The sequence below is a fragment of the Nansenia antarctica genome, assembly GCF_963989245.1.
Source record: "Nansenia antarctica genome assembly, chromosome: 14".
NCBI classification, from domain to species: domain Eukaryota; kingdom Metazoa; phylum Chordata; class Actinopteri; order Argentiniformes; family Microstomatidae; genus Nansenia; species Nansenia antarctica.
The window spans coordinates 6,988,060-7,011,717 of NC_137684.1; the positions used below are offsets into that span (position 1 = coordinate 6,988,060).

The following is a 23,658-nucleotide window of genomic DNA, read 5'->3' on the forward strand; positions in this document are numbered from 1 at the left end:
GACATGGTGTAGGATGGAGTAGGATGGAGTAGGATGGTGTAGGATGGTGTAGGATGGAGTAGGATGGAGTAGACATGGAGTAGGATGGAGTAGACTGGAGTAGGATGGAGTAGGATGGTGTAGGATGGAGTAGGATGGAGTAGGATGGAGTAGACATGGAGTAGGATGGAGTAGACTGGAGTAGGATGGAGTAGGATGGTGTAGACATGGAGTAGGATGGAGTAGGATGGAGTAGGATGAAGTAGACATGGAGTAGGATGGAGTAGGATGGAGTAGACATGGAGTAGGATGGAGTAGACATGGAGTAGGATGGAGTAGGATGGAGTAGGATGGTGTAGGATAGTGTAGGATGGAGTAGGATGGTGTAGGATGGAGTAGACATGGAGTAGGATGGAGTAGGATGGAGTAGGATGGAGTAGGATGGTGTAGGATGGAGTAGGATGGAGTAGACATGGAGTAGGATGGAGTAGACATGGAGTAGGATGGAGTAGGATGGTGTAGGATGGAGTAGGATGGTGTAGGATGGAGAAGACATGGAGTAGGATGGAGTAGACATGGAGTAGGATGGAGTAGGATGGAGTAAGATGGAGTAGGATGGTGTAGGATGGAGTAGACATGGTGTAGGATGGAGTAGGATGGAGTAGATATGGAGTAGGATGGAGTAGGATGGAGTAGACTGGAGTAGGATGGAGTAGGATGGTGTAGGATGGAGTAGGATGGTGTAGACATGGAGTAGGATGGTGTAGACATGGAGTAGGATGGAGTAGGATGGAGTAGGATGGAGTAGACATGGAGTAGACATGGAGTAGGATGGAGTAGGATGGAGTAGGATGGAGTAGACATGGAGTAGGATGGAGTAGACATGGAGTAGGATGGAGTAGGATGGAGTAGGATGGTGTAGGATGGAGTAGGATGGAGTAGGATGGTGTAGGATGGAGTAGACATGGAGTAGGATGGAGTAGGATGGTGTAGGATGGAGTAGACATGGAGTAGGATGGAGTAGGATGGTGTAGGATGGTGTAGGATGGAGTAGGATGGTGTAGGATGGAGAAGACATGGAGTAGGATGGAGTAGGATGGAGTAGGATGGAGTAGGATGGTGTAGGATGGAGTAGACATGGTGTAGGATGGAGTAGGATGGAGTAGACATGGAGTAGGATGGTGTAGGATGGAGTAGACATGGTGTAGGATGGAGTAGGATGGAGGAGACATGGAGGAGACATGGAGAAGGATGGAGTAGGATGGTGTAGGATGGTGTAGGATGGTGTAGGATGGTGTAGGATGGAGTAGGATGGAGTAGACATGGAGTAGGATGGAGTAGACATGGAGTAGGATGGAGTAGGATGGTGTAGACATGGAGTAGGATGGAGTAGGATGGAGTAGACATGGTGTAGGATGGAGTAGACATGGAGTAGGATGGAGTAGGATGGAGTAGGATGGTGTAGGATGGAGTAGACATGGTGTAGGATGGAGTAGGATGGAGTAGGATGGAGTAGACATGGAGTAGGATGGAGTAGGATGGAGTAGGATGGTGTAGGATGGAGTAGACATGGTGTAGGATGGAGTAGGATGGAGGAGACATGGAGGAGACATGGAGAAGGATGGAGTAGGATGGTGTAAGATGGTGTAGGATGGAGTAGACATGGAGTAGGATGGAGTAGGATGGTGTAGGATGGAGTAGGATGGAGTAGACATGGAGTAGGATGGAGTAGGATGGTGTAGGATGGAGTAGGATGGTGTAGGATGGAGTAGACATGGAGTAGGATGGAGTAGGATGGAGGAGACATGGAGAAGGATGGTGTAGGATGGAGTAGGATGGTGTAGGATGGAGTAGGCAGAGTAGGATGGAGTAGACAGAGTAGGATGGTGTAGGATGGAGTAGGATGGAGTAGGATGGAGTAGACAGAGTAGGATGGTGTAGGATGGAGTAGGATGGAGTAGGATGGAGGAGACATGGAGAAGGATGGTGTAGGATGGAGTAGGATGGAGTAGACAGGATGGGATGGTGTAGGATGGTGTAGGATGGAGTAGGATGGTGTAGGATGGTGTAGGATGGAGTAGGATGGAGTAGACAGAGTAGGATGGAGTAGGATGGAGGAGACATGGAGAAGGATGGTGTAGGATGGAGTAGGATGGTGTAGGATGGAGTAGACAGAGTAGGATGGTGTAGGATGGTGTAGGATGGAGTAGGATGGAGTAGGATGGAGTAGACATGGAGAAGGATGGTGTAGGATGGAGTAGGATGGTGTAGGATGGAGTAGGATGGAGTAGGATGGTGTAGGATGGAGTAGGATGGAGTAGGATGGAGGAGACATGGAGAAGGATGGAGTAGGATGGTGAAGGATGGAGTAGGATGGTGTAGGATGGTGTAGGATGGAGTAGGATGGTGTAGGATGCAGTAGGATGGTGTAGGATGGAGTAGGATGCAGTAGGATGGAGTAGGATGGTGTAGGATGGAGTAGACATGGAGTAGGATGGAGTAGACATGGTGTAGGATGGAGTAGGATGGTGTAGGATGGAGTAGGATGGAGTAGGATGGAGTAGACATGGAGTAGGATGGTGTAGGATGGAGTAGACATGGAGTAGGATGGTGTAGGATGGAGTAGACATGGAGTAGGATGGTGTAGGATGGAGTAGGCTGGTGTAGGATGGAGTAGGATGGTGTAGACATGGAGTAGGATGGAGTAGGATGGAGTAGGATGGAGTAGGATGGTGTAGACATGGAGTATGACGGAGTAGACATGGTGTAGGATGGAGTAGGATGCAGTAGGATGGAGTAGGATGGTGTAGACATGGAGTAGGATGGAGTAGGATGGAGTAGGATGGTGTAGACATGGAGTAGGATGGAGTAGACATGGAGTAGGATGGAGTAGGATGGAGTAGGATGGAGTAGACATGGAGTAGGATGGAGTAGACATGGTGTAGGATGGTGTAGACATGGAGTAGGATGGAGTAGGATGGTGTAGGATGGTGTAGACATTAGGGGTGCAACGGTTCTCGGTTTTTTTTACGGACGGTACGGTTTGCGTTCCACGGCTCAATTCACTAGTGAACCGTGACTTTTTTTTTTTTTTTTTTACCTTTATTTTACCAGGAAGTCACATTGAGATTAAAACCTCTTTTACAAGAGAGACCTGGCCAAGACAGGGTCAAAATAGTAGCTTAAAAAAACAGTTCAGATAACAAGACAGGACATAAGACAGTGGCAACAATACAATAGACAAACAATGGTAGGGGTATTTACAAGGTGATTAAAACATTGAGAAGTCTAACCAAAGCAGGTACAGCGAGCGGTGACCACATCCTTTAATCTACGCTTGAAGATACTTATGGAAATAAGGGCCTCTAATTTAAAAGTAGTCTGTAGGTCATTCCAAGACCAAGGGCCATAATAAGACAAGCTTGCCCTTCCAACATTGTTCATGATAAGTGGCACCTTGTATTGTAGCCATCTACGAGACCTGAGACCCGAGCCACTCGGTATAGGGATGAACTTCAGGCCCAGATAATTCGGTAAGAAGCCAGAGATGATTTTAAACACAAGAGTGTACCAGTGTTGGAGCCTTCTGACAGAAAGAGATGGCCATCCAACCAGACTATACAGTGTACAGTGATGGGTCCTGAAGGCACTATTGGTGATGTATCTTAGAACCGAATGATACAGGGGGTCTAGCTTGGATAAAGTGGACAGAGAAGCAAACCTATATACTGTATCACCATAATCCAATTGTGAAAGGAAAAGGGCGGAGACAAGACGTTTTCTGGAAGCCAAGGAAAAGCAAGATTTAAATCTATACAGGAAGCCCACTGTACGCTTAAGCTTTATGGCGAGAAGATCAATTTGGCCGCGTTCGTAAATTAGCTCTGAGAGCGCCGGAGCGTCCACGTGAATGCCTCGAACGCGGCCTTTGGTCAGAGGTCGAGTTGGTCTGGAACGTTTGTTTCTGAACCGAACCGTACCGAAAACCGTGACCCAAAATACCGAACCGTACCGAACCGTGGGCCAACTGAACCGTTGCACCCCTAGTAGACATGGAGTAGGATGGAGTAGACATGGAGTAGGATGGAGTAGACATGGTGTAGGATGGAGTAGGATGGTGTAGGATGGAGTAGGATGGAGTAGGATGGTGTAGACATGGAGTAGGATGGAGTAGGATGGAGTAGGATGGAGTAGACATGGAGTAGGATGGAGTAGACATGGAGTAGGATGGAGTAGGATGGAGTAGACATGGAGTAGGATGGAGTAGGATGGTGTAGACATGGAGTAGGATGGAGTAGGATGGTGTAGGATGGAGTAGGATGGAGTAGACATAGAGTAGGATGGAGTAGGATGGTGTAGGATGGAGTAGGATGGTGTAGGATGGAGTAGGATGGTGTAGGATGGAGTAGACATGGAGTAGGATGGAGTAGACATGGAGTAGGATGGAGTAGGATGGAGTAGGATGGAGTAGGATGGTGTAGGATGGTGTAGACATGGAGTAGGATGGTGTAGGATGGAGTAGACATGGAGTAGGATGGAGTAGGATGGTGTAGACATGGAGTAGGATGGAGTAGGATGGAGTAGGATGGTGTAGGATGGAGTAGGATGGAGTAGACATGGAGTAGGATGGAGTAGACATGGAGTAGGATGGAGTAGGATGGTGTAGGATGGTGTAGACATGGAGTAGGATGGAGTAGGATGGAGTAGGATGGAGTAGACATGGAGTAGGATGGAGTAGGATGGAGTAGACATGGAGTAGGATGGAGTAGGATGGTGTAGACATGGAGTAGGATGGAGTAGGATGGAGTAGGATGGTGTAGACATGGAGTAGGATGGTGTAGGATGGAGTAGACATGGAGTAGGATGGAGTAGGATGGTGTAGGATGGAGTAGGATGGAGTAGGATGGTGTAGGATGGTGTAGGATGGAGTAGGATGGAGTAGGATGGAGTAGGATGGTGTAGGATGGATTAGACAGAGTAGGATGGAGTAGGATGGTGTAGGATGGAGTAGACAGAGTAGGATGGTGTAGGATGGAGTAGGATGGTGTAGGATGGAGTAGACAGAGTAGGATGGTGTAGGATGGTGTAGGATGGTGTAGGATGGTGTAGGATGAAGTAGGATGGAGTAGGATGGAGTAGGATGGAGGAGACATGGAGAAGGATGGTGTAGGATGGAGTAGGATGGAGTAGACAGAGTAGGATGGAGTAGGATGGAGTAGGATGGAGTAGGATGGTGTAGGATGGAGTAGGATGGTGTAGGATGCAGTAGGATGGAGTAGGATGGTGTAGGATGGAGTAGACAGAGTAGGATGGAGTAGGATGGAGTAGGATGGAGTAGGATGGTGTAGGATGGTGTAGGATGGTGTAGGATGGAGTAGGATGGAATAGGATGGTGTAGACATGGAGTAGGATGGAGTAGGATGGTGTAGACATGGAGTAGGATGGAGTAGGATGGTGTAGACATGGTGTAGGATGGAGTAGACATGGTGTAGGATGGAGTAGGATGGTGTAGGATGGAGTAGGATGGTGTAGACATGGAGTAGGATGGAGTAGGATGGAGTAGGATGGTGTAGGATGGAGTAGGATGGTGTAGACATGGAGTAGGATGGAGTAGACATGGAGTAGGATGGAGTAGACATGGAGTAGGATGGAGTAGACATGGTGTAGGATGGAGTAGGATGGAGTAGGATGGAGTAGGATGGAGTAGACATGGAGTAGGATGGTGTAGGATGGAGTAGACATGGAGTAGGATGGTGTAGGATGGTGTAGGATGGAGTAGGATGGAGTAGGATGGAGTAGACATGGAGTAGGATGGAGTAGACATGGTGTAGGATGGAGTAAGATGGTGTAGAAATGGAGTAGGATGGAGTAGGATGGTGTAGACATGGAGTAGGATGGAGTAGACATGGTGTAGGATGGAGTAGGATGCAGTAGGATGGAGTAGGATGGTGTAGACATGGAGTAGGATGGAGTAGGATGGAGTAGGATGGAGTACGATGGAGTAGGATGGTGTAGACATGGAGTAGGATGGAGTAGACATGGAGTAGGATGGAGTAGACATGGTGTAGGATGGAGTAGGATGGAGTAGGATGGTGTAGGATGGAGTAGGATGGAGTAGACATGGAGTAGGATGGAGTAGACATGGAGTAGGATGGAGTACGATGGAGTAGGATGGAGTAGACATGGAGTAGGATGGAGTAGGATGGAGTAGGATGGAGTAGGATGGAGTAGACATGGAGTAGGATGGAGTAGGATGGAGTAGGATGGAGTAGACATGGAGTAGGATGGAGTAGACATGGTGTAGGATGGAGTAGACATGGAGTAGGATGGAGTAGGATGGTGTAGGATGGTGTAGACATGGAGTAGGATGGAGTAGACATGGAGTAGGATGGAGTAGACATGGTGTAGGATGGAGTAGGATGGTGTAGGATGGAGTAGGATGGAGTAGGATGGTGTAGACATGGAGTAGGATGGAGTAGGATGGAGTAGACATGGAGTAGGATGGAGTAGACATGGAGTAGGATGGAGTAGGATGGAGTAGACATGGAGTAGGATGGAGTAGGATGGTGTAGACATGGAGTAGGATGGAGTAGGATGGTGTAGGATGGAGTAGGATGGAGTAGACATGGAGTAGGATGGAGTAGGATGTGTAGGATGGAGTAGGATGGAGTAGGATGGTGTAGGATGGAGTAGGATGGTGTAGGATGGAGTAGACATGGAGTAGGATGGTGTAGAATGGAGTAGACATGGAGTAGGATGGAGTAGGATGGTGTAGGATGGTGTAGACATGGAGTAGGATGGTGTAGGATGGAGTAGGATGGAGTAGACATGGAGTAGGATGGAGTAGGATGGTGTAGGATGGAGTAGGATGGAGTAGGATGGTGTAGGATGGAGTAGACATGGAGTAGGATGGTGTAGGATGGAGTAGGATGGAGTAGGATGGTGTAGACATGGAGTAGGATGGAGTATGATGGAGTAGGATGGAGTAGGATGGAGTAGACATGGAGTAGGATGGAGTAGGATGGAGTAGACATGGAGTAGGATGGTGTAGACATGGAGTAGGATGGAGTAGGATGGTGTAGGATGGAGTAGGATGGAGTAGGATGGAGTAGGATGGTGTAGGATGGAGTAGACATGGAGTAGGATGGTGTAGGATGGAGTAGACATGGAGTAGGATGGAGTAGGATGGTGTAGACATGGAGTAGGATGGAGTAGGATGGTGTAGGATGGAGTAGACATGGAGTAGGATGGAGTAGGATGGTGTAGGATGGAGTAGGATGGAGTAGGATGGTGTAGGATGGAGTAGGATGGTGTAGGATGGAGTAGACAGAGTAGGATGGAGTAGGATGGTGTAGGATGGAGTAGGATGGAGTAGGATGGAGTAGACAGAGTAGGATGGTGTAGGATGGTGTAGGATGGAGTAGGATGGTGTAGGATGGAGTAGGATGGTGTAGACATGGAGAAGGATGGTGTAGGATGGAGTAGGATGGTGTAGGATGCAGTAGGATGGAGTAGGATGGTGTAGGATGGAGTAGGATGGAGTAGACAGAGTAGGATGGAGTAGGATGGAGTAGGATGGAGTAGGATGGTGTAGGATGGAGTAGGATGGTGTAGGATGGAGTAGGATGCAGTAGGATGGAGTAGGATGGTGTAGGATGGAGTAGGATGGTGTAGACATGGAGTAGGATGGAGTAGACATGGAGTAGGATGGAGTAGACATGGTGTAGGATGTAGTAGGATGGTGTAGGATGGTGTAGACATGGAGTAGGATGGAGTAGGATGGAGTAGGATGGTGTAGACATGGAGTAGGATGGAGTAGACATGGAGTAGGATGGAGTAGGATGGTGTAGACATGGAGTAGGATGGAGTAGGATGGTGTAGACATGGAGTAGGATGGAGTAGACATGGAGTAGGATGGAGTAGGATGGAGTAGGATGGAGTAGGATGGTGTAGGATGGAGTAGGATGGTGTAGGATGGAGTAGGATGCAGTAGGATGGAGTAGGATGGTGTAGGATGGTGTAGACATGGAGTAGGATGGAGTAGACATGGTGTAGGATGGAGTAGGATGGTGTAGGATGGAGTAGGATGGTGTAGACATGGAGTAGAATGGAGTACACATGGTGTAGGATGGAGTAGGATGGAGTAGGATGGAGTAGACATGGAGTAGGATGGAGTAGGATGGAGTAGACATGGAGTAGGATGGAGTAGGATGGTGTAGACATGGAGTAGGATGGAGTAGGATGGTGTAGGATGGAGTAGGATGGAGTAGACATGGAGTAGGATGGTGTAGGATGGAGTAGACATGGAGTAGGATGGAGTAGGATGGAGTAGGATGGTGTAGGATGGTGTAGACATGGAGTAGGATGGAGTAGGATGGAGTAGACATGGAGTAGGATGGAGTAGGATGGAGTAGGATGGAGTAGGATGGTGTAGGATTGAGTAGGATGGAGTAGGATGGAGTAGGATGGAGTAGGATGGTGTAGACATGGAGTAGGATGGAGTAGGATGGTGTAGGATGGAGTAGGATGGTGTAGGATGGAGTAGACATGGAGTAGGATGGAGTAGGATGGTGTAGGATGGAGTAGGATGGAGTAGGATGGTGTAGGATTGAGTAGGATGGTGTAGGATGGAGTAGGATGGAGTAGACATGGAGTAGGATGGAGTAGGATGGTGTAGACATGGAGTAGGATGGAGTAGGATGGTGTAGGATGGAGTAGGTTGGAGTAGGATGGTGTATGATGGAGTAGACATGGAGTAGGATGGTGTAGGATGGAGTAGACATGGAGTAGGATGGAGTAGGATGGTGTAGGATGGAGTAGGATGGTGTAGGATGGTGTAGACATGGAGTAGGATGGAGTAGGATGGAGTAGACATGGAGTAGGATGGAGTAGGATGGAGTAGGATTGAGTAGGATGGAGTAGGATGGAGTAGGATGGAGTAGGATGGTGTAGACATGGAGTAGGATGGAGTAGGATGGTGTAGGATGGAGTAGGATGGTGTAGGATGGAGTAGACATGGAGTAGGATGGAGTAGGATGGTGTAGGATGGAGTAGGATGGAGTAGGATGGTGTAGGATTGAGTAGGATGGTGTAGGATGGAGTAGACATGGAGTAGGATGGAGTAGGATGGTGTAGACATGGAGTAGGATGGAGTAGGATGGTGTAGGATGGAGTAGGATGGAGTAGGATGGAGTAGGATGGTGTATGATGGAGTAGACATGGAGTAGGATGGTGTAGGATGGAGTAGACATGGAGTAGGATGGAGTAGGATGGAGTAGACATGGAGTAGGATGGTGTAGGATGGTGTAGGATGGTGTAGGATGGAGTAGGATGGTGTAGGATGGAGTAGGATGGAGTAGGATGGAGTAGGATGGAGTAGACATGGAGTAGGATGGAGTAGACATGGAGTAGAATGGAGTAGGATGGAGTAGGATGGTGTAGGATGGAGTAGGATGGAGTAGGATGGTGTAGGATGGAGTAGACATGGAGTAGGATGGTGTAGGATGGTGTAGGATGGAGTAGGATGGAGTAGGATGGAGTAGACATGGAGTAGGATGGAGTAGGATGGTGTAGACATGGAGTAGGATGGAGTAGGATGGAGTAGGATGGTGTAGGATGGAGTAGGATGGTGTAGGATGGAGTAGGATGGAGTAGACATGGAGTAGGATGGAGTAGGATGGAGTAGGATGGTGTAGGATGGAGTAGGATGGAGTAGACATGGAGTAGGATGGAGTAGGATGGAGTAGGATGGAGTAGACATGGAGTAGGATGGTGTAGAATGGAGTAGACATGGAGTAGGATGGAGTAGGATGGTGTAGGATGGAGTAGACATGGAGTAGGATGGAGTAGGATGGAGTAGACATGGAGTAGGATGGTGTAGGATGGAGTAGGATGGAGTAGACATGGAGTAGGATGCAGTAGGATGGAGTAGGATGGAGTAGACATGGTGTAGGATGGAGTAGGATGGAGTAGGATGGAGTAGGATGGAGTAGGATGGAGTAGACATGGTGTAGGATGGAGTAGGATGGTGTAGGATGGAGTAGGATGGAGTAGACATGGAGTAGGATGGAGTAGGATGGAGTAGACATGGAGTAGGATGGAGTAGGATGGTGTAGGATGGAGTGGGATGGAGTAGGATGGTGTAGGATGGAGTAGACATGGAGTAGGATGGTGTAGGATGGTGTAGGATGGAGTAGGATGGTGTAGGATGCAGTAGGATGGTGTAGGATGGAGTAGAATGGAGTAGACACGGAGTAGGATGGAGTAGGATGGTGTAGGATGGAGTAGGATGGAGTAGACATGGAGTAGGATGGAGTAGGATGGAGTAGACATGGAGTAGGATGGTGTAGAATGGAGTAGACATGGAGTAGGATGGAGTAGGATGGAGTAGGATGGTGTAGGATGGAGTAGACATGGAGTAGGATGGAGTAGGATGGAGTAGGATGGAGTAGGATGGAGTAGACATGGAGTAGGATGGTGTAGGATGGAGTAGACATGGAGTAGGATGCAGTAGGATGGAGTAGACATGGTGTAGGATGGAGTAGGATGGAGTAGACATGGTGTAGGATGGAGTAGGATGGAGTAGGATGGTGTAGGATGGAGTAGACATGGAGTAGGATGGAGTAGGATGGAGTAGGATGGTGTAGGATGGAGTGGGATGGAGTAGGATGGTGTAGGATGGAGTAGACATGGAGTAGGATGGTGTAGGATGGAGTAGGATGGTGTAGGATGCAGTAGGATGGAGTAGGATGGTGTAGGATGGAGTAGACATGGAGTAGGATGGAGTAGGATGGAGTAGACATGGAGTAGGAAGGTGTAGGATGGAGTAGGATGGAGTAGACATGGAGTAGGATGGAGTAGACATGGTGTAGGATGGAGTAGGATGGAGTAGACATGGTGTAGGATGGTGTAGGATGGAGTAGGATGGTGTAGGATGCAGTAGGATGGAGTAGACATGGTGTAGGATGGAGTAGGATGGAGTAGGATGGAGTAGGATGGAGGAGACATGGTGTAGTATGGAGTAGGATGAAGTAGGATGGAGTAGGATGGAGGAGACATGGAGTAGGATGGAGTAGGATGGAGGAGACATGGTGTAGTATGGAGTAGGATGGAGTAGGATGGAGTAGGATGGAGTAGGATGGAGGAGACATGGTGTAGTATGGAGTAGGATGGAGTAGGATGGAGTAGGATGGAGTAGGATGGAGGAGACATGGAGTAGGATGGAGTAGGATGGAGTAGACATGGAGTAGGATGGAGTAGGATGGAGTAGACATGGTGTAGGATGGAGTAGACATGGAGTAGGATGGTGTAGGATGCAGTAGGATGGAGTAGGATGGTGTAGGATGGAGTAGACATGGAGTAGGATGGTGTAGGATGGAGTAGGATGGTGTAGGATGGAGTAGACATGGAGTAGGATGGTGTAGGATGGAGTAGGATGGTGTATGATGCAGTAGGATGGAGTAGGACGGTGTAGACATGGAGTAGGATGGAGTAGGATGGTGTAGGATGGAGTAGACATGGAGTAGGATGGTGTAGGATGGAGTAGGATGGTGTAGGATGGAGTAGACATGGAGTAGGATGGTGTAGGATGGAGTAGGATGGTGTAGGATGGAGTAGACATGGAGTAGGATGGTGTAGGATGGAGTAGACATGGAGTAGGATGGAGTAGGATGGTGTAGGATGGAGTAGGATGGAGTAGGATGGTGTAGGATGGAGTAGGATGGTGTAGACATGGAGTAGGATGGTGTAGGATGGAGTAGACATGGAGTAGGATGGTGTAGGATGGAGTAGACATGGAGTAGGATGGTGTAGGATGGAGTAGGATGGTGTAGGATGGAGTAGGATGGAGTAGGATGGTGTAGGATGGAGTAGACATGGAGTAGGATGGTGTAGGATGGAGTAGGATGGAGTAGGATGGTGTAGGATGGAGTAGACATGGAGTAGGATGGAGTAGGATGGTGTAGGATGGAGTAGACATGGAGTAGGATTGAGTAGGATGGTGTAGGATGGAGTAGGATGGAGTAGACATGGAGTAGGATGGTGTAGGATGGAGTAGGATGGAGTAGGATGGTGTAGGATGGAGTAGGATGGAGTAGGATGGTGTAGGATGGAGTAGACATGGAGTAGGATGGAGTAGACATGGAGTAGGATGGAGTAGGATGGAGTAGACATGGAGTAGGATGGAGGAGACATGGGGGATAGTGGTGGCCTAGTGGATAGTGAGCTAGACTGGTGATCAGAAGGTCATCTCCCACCTGGGAACACCACCACTAGTGTGCCCTTGAGTAAGGCACTTCGCCCTAAGTTACTCCAGGGAGACTGTCCCTGTAATCTCTCATTGTAAATCGCTTTGGATAAAAGCGTCTGCTAAATGGTTCAGATGGAAATGCAACATGGAGGAGGACGGAGCAGGCGGATGAGGGGAAACCACAGTGAGCTCTGGTGAGTTCGGTCACAAAATGACTTCCTATGACAAAGTCAATGAGGTAAAGACTGCTGTTCTCCCGTGTGTGTGTGTGGGGGGGGGGGGGGGGGGGGGGATCTGCTCACTAAACAGAACCAGAGGACAGACATGATGAAACAGAGCACATCGCCTTGACGATCAGGATGTTTATTTTGAGCAGCAGGTAGAATGGGGGTGTACAGATTCGGAGGGGGGGGGGGGGGAGTTTTACTATGGCTGAAGCGGCAAAACAAAAATACAGCGAGTTGTTACAGATCAGGTATAGAGCCAGTAGTTTGGTACGTCTGTGTGTGTGTCTGTGTCTGTGTGTGCATGTCTGTGTCTGTGTGTGTGTGTCTGTGTGTGTGTGTGCGTGCGTGCGCACATGCTTACGTGTGTGTGTATAGAGTGAGTTATAATAAATGTGTGTGCGTGCGTGCGTGCGTGTGTGTGCGTGCGAGTGTGTGTGCGTGTGTGTGTGCGTGCGTGTGTGTGCGTGCGAGTGTGTGTGTATGTGTGTGTGTGCGTGTGTGTGTGTGCGTGTATGCGTGTGTGTGTGTGCATGTGTGTGCGTGCGAGTGTGTGTGAGTGTGTGTGCGTGTGGGTGCGTGTGTGTGTGTGTGCGTGTGTGTATGCGTGTGTGAAGCTTGCCCTGTCCCGCCAGGTAGAAGCAGCCTTGGCTGTAACTCTGACACCGGGAACATCACGTAACAACCCAGAAACCTGAGGATGGAGCTGCAGAGAGGAGGACAGACTCACACGCCACAAAAGAGAGTCTAGCAAACAAACAATCAACACAACAAAAGACAGGTAGAGAGTCGGTAGGGAGAGAGAAACACAGCCCCAGAGTAGGCAGAGAGAGAGAGAGAGAGTGTGAGACAAACAGAAAGAAAGAGAGAGAGAAACAGACCCAGAGCCCAGAGTAGGTAGAGAGGTAGAGAGAGAGAGAGAGAAAGAGAGAGAGAGATAGTATGAGACACACAGAAAGAGAGAGAGAGAAACATAGAAACAACCCCTAACCCAGAGTAGGTAGAGAGAGAGAGAGAGAGAAACAGAGTAGGTAGAGAGAGAGAGAGAAACAGAGCCAGAGTAAGTAGAGAGAGAGAGAGAGAGAGAGAGAGAGAGAGAGAGAGAGAGAGAGAGAGAGAAAAACGTGCCCCGGGTGCTTTTTTTTTACGCGAGTGAAGGATTGGAAGGCTTAAGGGGCGGTGCGGTTTTGTTGGAAAAGTTTGTTAAAGCGCTTAGGATAGAACACACGGGCGGAGCTTAGGACAGAACACACGGGCGGAGCTTAGGACAGAACACACGGGCGGAGCTTAGGACAGAACACACGGGCGGAGCGCGGCGGCGAGAAGAAGGCAGGGGCGCGGGCCCCGGGGAGAAGAAGGCAGGGGCGCGGGCCCCGGCCGCGTCTTGATGTTGGGCCCCAGGTGCTGCTGCCCGGGACACAAAGGGAACCTTGTGTTCTTCCCATGAGAAAAAAAAAGCGCCATTACAACCGCTCATTAACGGCTCCGATGCCTGCTTGCCTCCAGAGCCAGGGAGCGCAACCGTCGACACGATCGCTATCAAACGTACTCCCTCCATCACTTACAGGGGCGGAGGAGAGGCATCGATAACTGGGTGGGGAGGGGGGGTTGGTGGGTGGGGGCCGGCAGGGGGGGTTGTGTGAGAGAACGTGTCTGTGTGTGTGTGTGTGTGTGTGTGTGTGTGTGTGTGTGGAGAGAAGGAACAACAAGGTGTTGTAAACGCACGGTGGATTTGGCAGCGTATCAATCAAGGCATCAAAGGCAGCAGGAAAAACACCAATACCCACCTTTCACAGGCGCACACACACGCACACACACACACACACCACACACCACACACCACACACCACACACACACACACACACACACACACACACACACACACACACACACACACACACGCTTACATAAACGGCCCAGGAGTCTGGCACAAACAGGCCGGGAATGGGAGCGGGGGGGAACCCAGCACCTGAATGAATAGATTAGGGGTAAGCCCCTGCAAAGACGGTTTGATGCCCCACTTCAAACTTCAATTTAGCTCCAGTGTAGCTGTTGGCCCCTGATCCCCATAGCAAAGGTGACCTCTGCGACCCTGGCTGAGGTAGCGGAGGTGAGCATGACCGGGTCAGCACTGCACAGCCATGTACTGAAGGGACACAGAGGTAACCCTGCTTCTAATATATATATATGTATATATATGTTACGGTACATGTGGGAATACGGTACATGTGGGAAAACTAGGGTTAGGGTTAGGTGCTACGGTGCTAGGGTTAAGTTTAGGGTTATGGTTAGGGGTAGGGGTAGGGTTAGGGTTAGGATTACGGTTAGGGTTATTATATATATATCTCTCTATATATATAGAGAGAGAGACATGCCAGCATGTACCAAGTCGACGTAGCACCTAACCCTAACCCCAGTTTTCCCACATGTACCATATTCCCACATGTACCGTAACATATACGTAGATATAATTTAGCTGACGCTTTTACCCAAAGCAACTTTTTTCAGTATATACGGTCCCAGCGGGAACCGAACCCACAACCTAAGCGCCGTTAGCGCCAACGCTAACTTCCAAGTGAGCCGCAGAGCCAGAGGACCATAAGAGGCTTCTATACCACAACTGGTATCAGCCAGTATTAGCCACCGAGGGGGCTAACCTTGACCGTCATCTGAACCCCATGATTTTGATGAATTTACATTTCTGTGTGAAGAAGAAAAAAAACAAAACACAAAATAAAAAAAATAAAAAGTCCCATCTCTCTTTCCTCCCAACCCCACCGCCCCCTCCTCTTAACCCTGAGGGTAACTGTAAACACTCAACACAACAACAAACAGCTCATACACTCGCTAATCTGCCGGGAGAGATACGACCACTTACTGTGTGTCCTTTCAATGACCATCTGGCGATACAGACAGTTATCATATTATTAGACACACACACACACACACACACACATACACCAACACACACACACGCATACAGAATCATCATTCGCCTGGTTTACACGCTCGGAACGACCTTGCCCTGTTGACGTAGGTGAATGCAGCTGGTAACATCATAAGAATGTTGTTGTTGTTTTTTCTGATCCTACCGCCTTGGCACCATCTGAACTCAGTAGTCAGTCAGTGCTGGGGTTGGGGCAGGCTAGCCTGCTACTGCACTGAACAGATGTCTGGCTCTCTGTTCTTAAGGTTAGCACCCCACCTGGTGGCCAGGGGGCAGAACTGCATAGTCATTCTGTCGATTCCACTTGTGTCAATTGAGTGACAATATAATACATAATGACAAGTTAGTGACATTAAACACAAATATTATCATATTGTTACATATATAATATCTAAATTGTAACAATATATTTTCTGTGCATAATAGACCCCAACCCTAACCTACCAAGGCCTAATCCTAACCTCAACCTTATCCGTCTTTATATTTCAACTTCAATAGGGTGACATCAGTCAGCCCAAGCATCACATTCGCCATCACACAATTCACAACAGGAAGTAGATTTGTGACCCCAGACAGACAGAGACAGACAGAGACAGAGGCAGACAGACAGACAGACAGACAGACAAAGACAGAGACAGAGGCAGAGGCAGACAGACTGACAGACAGAGAGGCACACAGAGGCAGACTGAGACTGACAGACAGACTGACAGACAGACAGAGGCAGACTGACAGACAGAGGCAGACTGACTGACAGACAGACAGACAGACAGAGACAGACAGAGAGTGTGAGACACAGAAAGAGAGAGAGAGAGAAACAGACCCAGAGGAGGTAGAGAGGTAGAGAGAGAGAGGTAGAGAGAGAGAGAGAGATTTGCCATCACACAATTCACGACAGGAAGTAGATTTGTGACCCCAGACAGACTGACAGACAGAAAGACAGAAAGACAGACAGACAGATAGAAAGACAGACAGACATACAGACAAAAAGACAGACAGAAAGACAGACAGAGTCAGACAGGCAGACAGACAGACAGACAGACAGACAGAGAGGCAGACAGACAGAGAGAGAGAGAGAGAGAGAAACAGACCCAGAGTAGGTAGAGAGGTAGAGAGAGACAGAGAGAGAAAGAGAGAGAGAAAGAGAGAGAGGCAGACAGACAGAAAGACAGACAGAGAGGCAGACAGACAGACAGACAGACAGAGGCAGACAGACAGGCAGACAGGCAGAAAGGCAGACAGACAGACAGACAGACAGACAGAGGCAGACTGAAAGACAGACAGACAGACAGACAGACAGACAGACACTTACTCCATGGGGATGCGGAACTGGACCGTGTCTTCGGGCTGATCCTTCCCAGGTCGGACCAGCGTCATGGCAAACGTGGGCCGGAAGATTCTGAGCTGAGGGTTCCCCAGCTGGTAGAGGGGGTACCTGCGTGGGGAGCAGGAGACACACGTGTCATCAAGGTGCGTCTCAACATCCTCAGGGGCTTTTTCACACTACTTCCTTTTCTGCCTTGCCGCAATGAGCCGTCCAGCTCCTCCCTCTGGCTGGCTGGACCGGGCTGATCAGAGCCAGGCTGGGGGAGGCTAGTTCATACTGGACTGTTCTTATTCTATAGAATGTTTCACATGTCTACTTTATTTTTGTCTAGGATTCTATTGTCACTTTATTTTGTTGTTGTTTGTGAGCTGCTGTAATGTCTTAATTTCCCCCCCCGGGGATCAATAAAGTGTCTGTCTGTCTGTCTGTCTGTCTGTCTTTCTATCTGTCTTTCTGTCTGTCTTTCTGTCTGTCTGTCTGTCTGTCTGTCTGTCGGGCCGAAAAGAACCCCACTGTGCTGGTTTAGGGGTCGGCTGAGAGCAGGAGACACGTGACATAAAGGTGAAACGTAGTTTTAGGACCTTTTCTATTAGTTCATTTGCATAACCATGTCATTCCACCAGATTTAGCTAAATGGATAACTTTCATCTGTAGTCCCTGAGCAGGAGACAATCAACATCAATACAATGTCACACATTATAGAGAAAGTACTGAGACAAGTACTGAGACAACAAAATGTAGTTTGGCATCTAACCGGTGCAAATAGTGGCCCTAGAGGGGTAACCCTAACCATAACCTGCTGGCTTAGATATTCTCCATTCACACTGTCCACATTCACACTGTCCACATTCACACTGTCCACATTCACACTGTCCACATTCACACTCTCCACATTCACACTGTCCACATTCACACTGTCCACATTCCAGCACTGTTTCAGCAACTATGGTGAATGCTAACCAGGCCAGCTCAGTATAGCCCAGTACAGCCCAGGCCAGCCTAGTACAGCCCAGTACAGCCCAGTACAGCCCAGGCCAGGCTAGTACAGCCCAGACTGGCTGGTGGAGGTATAAATCGGAGGATATGATGTTTGATACCATTGCTGGACCCGATTCCATTGCATGCATTACAAAGATCCCATCCTCCAATTTCTACCTCCACCAGCCTCCCCTGGTGTACAGTAGAACATAGGTGCACACAATCTACCGATTGAATAGCTACAGATTCATGAGACATATTGTTCATTAAATGAATCAGAATCAGAAACAGATTTATTGCCAAGTAGGTTTTCACATGAATGTGACCGTTATCTAGCCAGGTAGGTAAAGTCTCTTTAACTGGTTAGAATACAAGAGCACAGCATTGAGAACATGGGCCAATGCGTTAACTTGAGTGTTTTAACAGTCAACAAACACACACAAAGTTTGTCTCAAACACACTGAGACATATTTTACTTCACTTATTATTGTAATTGTGTATCTTGATGCTGAAACTGCCATTGTTAAGGAACCAAAGCCAAAGAATGTTACTGTGTGATTGTGAAGACACAGGAGAATAGGTGTTTTTAATGCATTGTTGCTAGTTTGCAGAATGACAGGTGATGGTGTTTCTTGTTCTAGTAGAAAATAAGCCCAACAACAGCTCGCTATCGAAAGTAGACATGTATAAAGTAGACATGTATAAAGTAGACATGTCGTGAGCTTAGAATGATAAGGTTCTATCTCCGTTTAGGGCAGTTCAGAGATATTGAGCGTCAAAGTTTTTACATTCCATTATGTTTTGTGAGATGGAACCTTTGTATTTTATGAATTACTAACTCAAAAATGTCAACATTTAATAAATAACACCACACAGGCATTAATAAACACCTAATGGATCAGATTATGTAAAAAAACTCAATTTTGATAAAAATGGAGATATAACCTATAATTCTAACGTCACGATGTGTTAAGTCATAAAAGTGTACATTTTGAAGTAGAAATAGGGTAGTAGCCAGCCAGGCTAAACTCTACCTCTATACCCCTATATAACTCTACCTTGCTTCGTTACTGATATGACATGCCAGACATCAGAGAAGCTTCATTATAGATATGACATGACAAACATCAGAGAAGCTTCATTATAGATATGACATATATACATATATATATATATATATATATATATATATTATAGCTTCATTATAGATATGACATGACAGACATCAGAGAAGCCAGGCTAAGCTAAGCAGCAAGGACTACACATACCTAGAAACATTTGCTATGTGAACAAGCCTTTTTTCTCAACCGCTACTATTATGCGTTCATACAAAGCTTCATTCACCAAACAATTCTCACTTACATGATTCTGCTGGCCATGGCTGGGTCGCTAGTTAAAGGGATGATGTCTTGTTGTCGTTCCAAGGACTCCTGTCAGGGGGACACGTGTGTGTGGAGGACTTCCGGGAAAACACCATATGCGCATGCGCGTGTGCATCAGTTTGTGAGGCTCGGGTGCCGTCGAATCTTCAATGGAATACGGTGATGCTAAACGGGATGCTCGGGACGGTGAATGCTAAACGGGATGCTCGGGACGGTGAATGCTAAACGGGATGCTCGGGACGGTGAATGCTAAACGGGATGCTCGGGACGGTGAATGCTAAACGGGATGCTCGGGACGGTGAATGCTAAACGGGATGCTCGGGACGGTGAATGCTAAACGGGATGCTTGGGACGGTGAATGCTAAACGGGATGCTTGGGACGGTGAATGCTAAACGGGATGCTCGGGACGACCTGCGTCTGATAGGGCTTTCACACCGGCAAAGAACCGTGCCGGTTCGCGTTCGCGTTCGGAAACCTCTGAACCTTGGTGCTGTCTGGCGAACGAGCCCGCGTTCATACCAGTGTAACCTGAACCATCCGCGTCATCAACGCTGGGTGATGAAGGGGCGGGATAAACAAAACTATTCACAACTAGATGGCAGCTACTTCACTGGAAAAGAGGATAATATCTTCCACTACTACAGTATCTGACATAAAGACAATTTTATGTGAAACAAAACAAAAGACACTTTCTATATGCGTTCTTTTACTAATCAGCTGCTCCATTACAGGAATAGAAATGGCTTACGAAATTCGCGTTCGCGCATGTCCGCGCGCGTGTGTGTGTTTGCTGAGCATGTGAGGATGAAGATAGAGAGAATAATGACACTTTTGATATTGTTTTTGATCACTAATGATTAGATTTAGATTAGATTACATTGTGTCTACTTCCTCCTTGCTGGTCTCTGCAGCCTAGAATATGACACACCCACTGACGACGTGACTGTTCTACGTTTTGGTTCGCGCTTGAGAACCACTATTTTTGGGTGCCCGCTGCGAACCAACTTTTCAGGTTCCGAACCAATTGAGCTTCGGTCTGAACGCGCCGGCCGGTTCCAGACTTGGTTCGCGAACGCGAACCGGCACGGTTCTTTGCCGGTGTGAAAGCCCTATGACTGAAGTTGCGATTGAACACAACAGCCGTGCCTATTTTACCTACTATAAGAGCCGCCTCGGGGTCAAAAACCATAGTCTTTACAATGGAAAGCTGCTATTTACACACAACGACCACTAGTTGGCGCGCCTCATTAATTAGCCTGCCTCCTACACAGAAAAACTGCAAAATAACTTTGTCGTAACTCATGCTGATGTGATTTTGAAAATGTAAGGATACTGGGTGGTAGAACCAGAACCAGTGGCGTAGCGGACGGGCCCGCAAGCGACGCACCGCGGGGGGGCCCCAGCCACTAGGGGGCCCCCTAACATTGGATCCACATTTTTTTTTAATTTTTTTTAAAAAATAATTTAAAAATATATAAAACAAAGAAAATAAGTGGCCCTTCATTGTGTCAACCTTAATTTTAATATATAGGCCTATATTAAAAAATATATACATGGTTAGCCGTATCCAATAGCAACATGACTTTGACGTCACACGTAGGCAGCGAGACACAAGGAAAATGAGCAAGCGAAAATACAATACAAAGTACAATAAGCATTCTTTAGGTGGTGATAGATTCTCTATTCGGACATTATAGCCGCTATATGTGGGACTGTCGGTCCGATATTGTAAAAAAATCCAATAAAAAATGTATGTTTACGGAAGTACATGTCTCAAGTATTATCTCGGCGGTTAGTCGAGTGAAAGAAAAACAACACACAGATGATAATTCACACAATATAATACCACGAAAGCGTACAGCACTAAACAATAACATTTATTTGGGCAGCATCATACTCAAACTCAGGCAGAAAGGCAGGGTCCAGCCAGGTTCACAGTCACAGGCCGTCAATGCATCATACAGGTACATAATTCAGCATGGTTAGGCTATATATAGCTGTTTCTTTTTCTATTCTACTATTCTATTCTACTTCTGCTGTCTGCGTCTCCCTGGGTATTCCTAGACCAGATGGCAAACAGTAAAGAAATGCCACAATATACCAGGACTTAAGAAACGAGATGTCCAACAAAGGATTTGACTAACCCTGGCCAATTTTACGCAACAAGTAGACTCTGATGCAGCGGAGACAGGGTTGCCAGATTGGCTGGTTTTTGGTGGATTTAGACGTTTTTAGATTGATTAGGTTGGAAATTCTCAATCCCATCTGGCAACCCTTAGCGGAGAGTCTACAGATATGTTTACAGATATCACACTGCTGTGCACACCACACTTTGTTAAAATAAATAAAGCTTGTACTATTCTACTTATAATACATTCTACTGATGTAGTGTAGTCTACCATTTGGCTATTGCTCTCACTTGTTTGTTTTTGATTGATTGATTGATTGAAAACTTTATTAGAATGTTTGCAGAAGTAGGTACATGAAAGTACATATTACATACAAGGTCAAACTAAGAGGATAAAAACCCAAGAAAGCCACTGGCTTATTTCAATTGGGGTCCTTGATTTTCAATTCATCGTTACATGTAAGACAGACATAAGAAAAGAACTAGTACTATCTACATGATAATACAGACAAATAACTATTACTATCTACAAGATAAACGTACATCCATCATGGGAAGAACAATACAACAAAACATAAGGTATGTACAGCGGGTAGGACAGGTGGGGACATACACCACAGGTGGGGGCGGGGGACAAAACACAAAGTATGTACAGTGGGTAGTTCAGGTCTTTTAATCTGATTTTTGTTTTAGAGGGTCCAGTTACGGATTGCAGCCTCCTGTAAATGTTTTTTGAGAGTGTCTTTGAAGGTGGGCAGTGTTTTGCACTCCTTTAAGATTATAGGAAGGGCGTTCCACATCTTTACTGCATAGTTTGCAAACGAGTTTAAACCCTTGTTTGTGGTGCAACGCGGTTGAACGTGGTTCGTGGAGCTTCCTCTGGTGTTGTAAGTGTGGACGTTGTTCACTTTTTGGAAGTATGTTGACAGGTACTTGGGTGTCTTTGTGGTGTAGCGTATCTTGAAGACTAGGCCCAGTGCAAGCTGCTGCACTCTGTCAACTACTCGTAGCCAATCAAGGCTCAAAAAATGAGCAGCGGTTAGATGTGTCCTAGGGTTGAGGCCTAGCAGAAGCCTAACCAGTTTATTTTGGGCTGTCTGGAGTCTTGTTTTATGGGCCTTTGTGGTTCTATAGTACCATGATGTTACGGCATAGTCGAAGTGACATTGAATGAGAGCTCCTGATAGGGTCCTCAGTGTGTTTTTACTGACAAGTGAGGATATCCTGTACAAGAATCTAGTTTTATGGTTCACTTTTTTGATTACTTTTGCTGCCATTTTATCTCCGGAAAGATTTGCCTCTAAGATGGAGCCCAGGTATGTAATATCCTCTTTTCTTGTGATATTAATGTTACCCACTTTTATTTTAAAATGTTCAGCCTTTCTGAGTTTAGATGGGGATCCGTATAGGATGGTTTCAGTTTTACCTAGGTGTATTGATAGTTTATTGTCAGCTAGCCAGATGCAGATTCTACTCAGTTCAGTGCTTAGCGCTTTTTCCACCTGCAATATGTCCCTGTCAGAGACCAGCAGAGCCGAGTCATCCGCGAACAGGAACAAATTGCAATTACATGCTGATGACATGTCATTCACATATATTAGGAACAGTAAAGGTCCCAAAATGCTTCCTTGTGGAACGCCGCAGGTCACTGGGAGGGGGGGGGACAGTGTTCCGTTCACACTAACCACCTGTTCCCTCCCCTCTAAGTAGGATTGCATCCAGCTCACCGATGTTCTATCGAACCCAATTGCTTTCAGTTTATCTAACAATATGTGGTGATCTACTGTGTCGAAGGCCTTCTGGAGGTCCAGCATGACCATGCCGCAGTACTTGCCCGAGTCCACCTCATGGTTGATGTGGTCGTTCAAATAGAGAAGGCATGTGTCAGTGGAATGGGATGTTCTGAATCCTGATTGAAATTCATACATCAGCTTTTTTTCGGTAAGGTACCTATCGACCTGTTCATAAACTATTTTTTCCATAAGTTTCGAGATGGAATTAAGAATAGAAACAGGTCGGTAGTTGCCTGGGTCTAATTTGCTTCCTTTTTTATACAGTGGGGTTACCCTTGCTATTTTAAAGTCAAGGGGGACGTGTCCCTGTTTGATGGAGAGGTTTATTATGTGGGTGATGATTGGGGTAATGGAGGCAGCTGAGTCTTTTAGAAATCTGGCTGGAATATTGTCATGGCCCGTGGCCTTTTCTGAGTGTAGAGCGCCTAGCTTTTTAAACACCTCATCGTTTGACACCATGGTGAGTTTAAAATCATCATTGCGTACACCCAGTTTATTGTAGAACTCACGGATGTGCTCTACACCATAACGCCCTGAGTGGGGTGGTAGATTGTTAACTAATTTAGTGGCTATGGTTGTAAAGAAAGTGTTTAAGCACTTAGCCACATCCAGCTTGTCTGTAAGGAGAGAATCACCAGATTTTATGCTGATGTT

General features: G+C 47.1%; 1 protein-coding gene across 1 annotated transcript in view; it reads right to left on the reverse strand.

Annotated features, from left to right (window-relative positions):
• Positions 1-19,165, reverse strand: part of mrpl23 (mitochondrial ribosomal protein L23) — a gene marked incomplete at its 3' end in the record, with an annotated part of 47,863 nt that extends 28,698 nt beyond the window's left edge. The window contains exons 1-2 of the mRNA XM_080544546.1: positions 19,063-19,165; positions 16,708-16,830 (exon numbers count right to left, since the gene is read on the reverse strand). Of these exons, the coding sequence (XP_080400672.1) occupies positions 16,708-16,830; positions 19,063-19,079 (140 nt within the window). The 5' untranslated portion in view covers positions 19,080-19,165. The remainder of the gene's footprint in view (positions 1-16,707; positions 16,831-19,062) is intronic.
• Between the last annotated feature and the right edge of the window lie 4,493 nt (positions 19,166-23,658).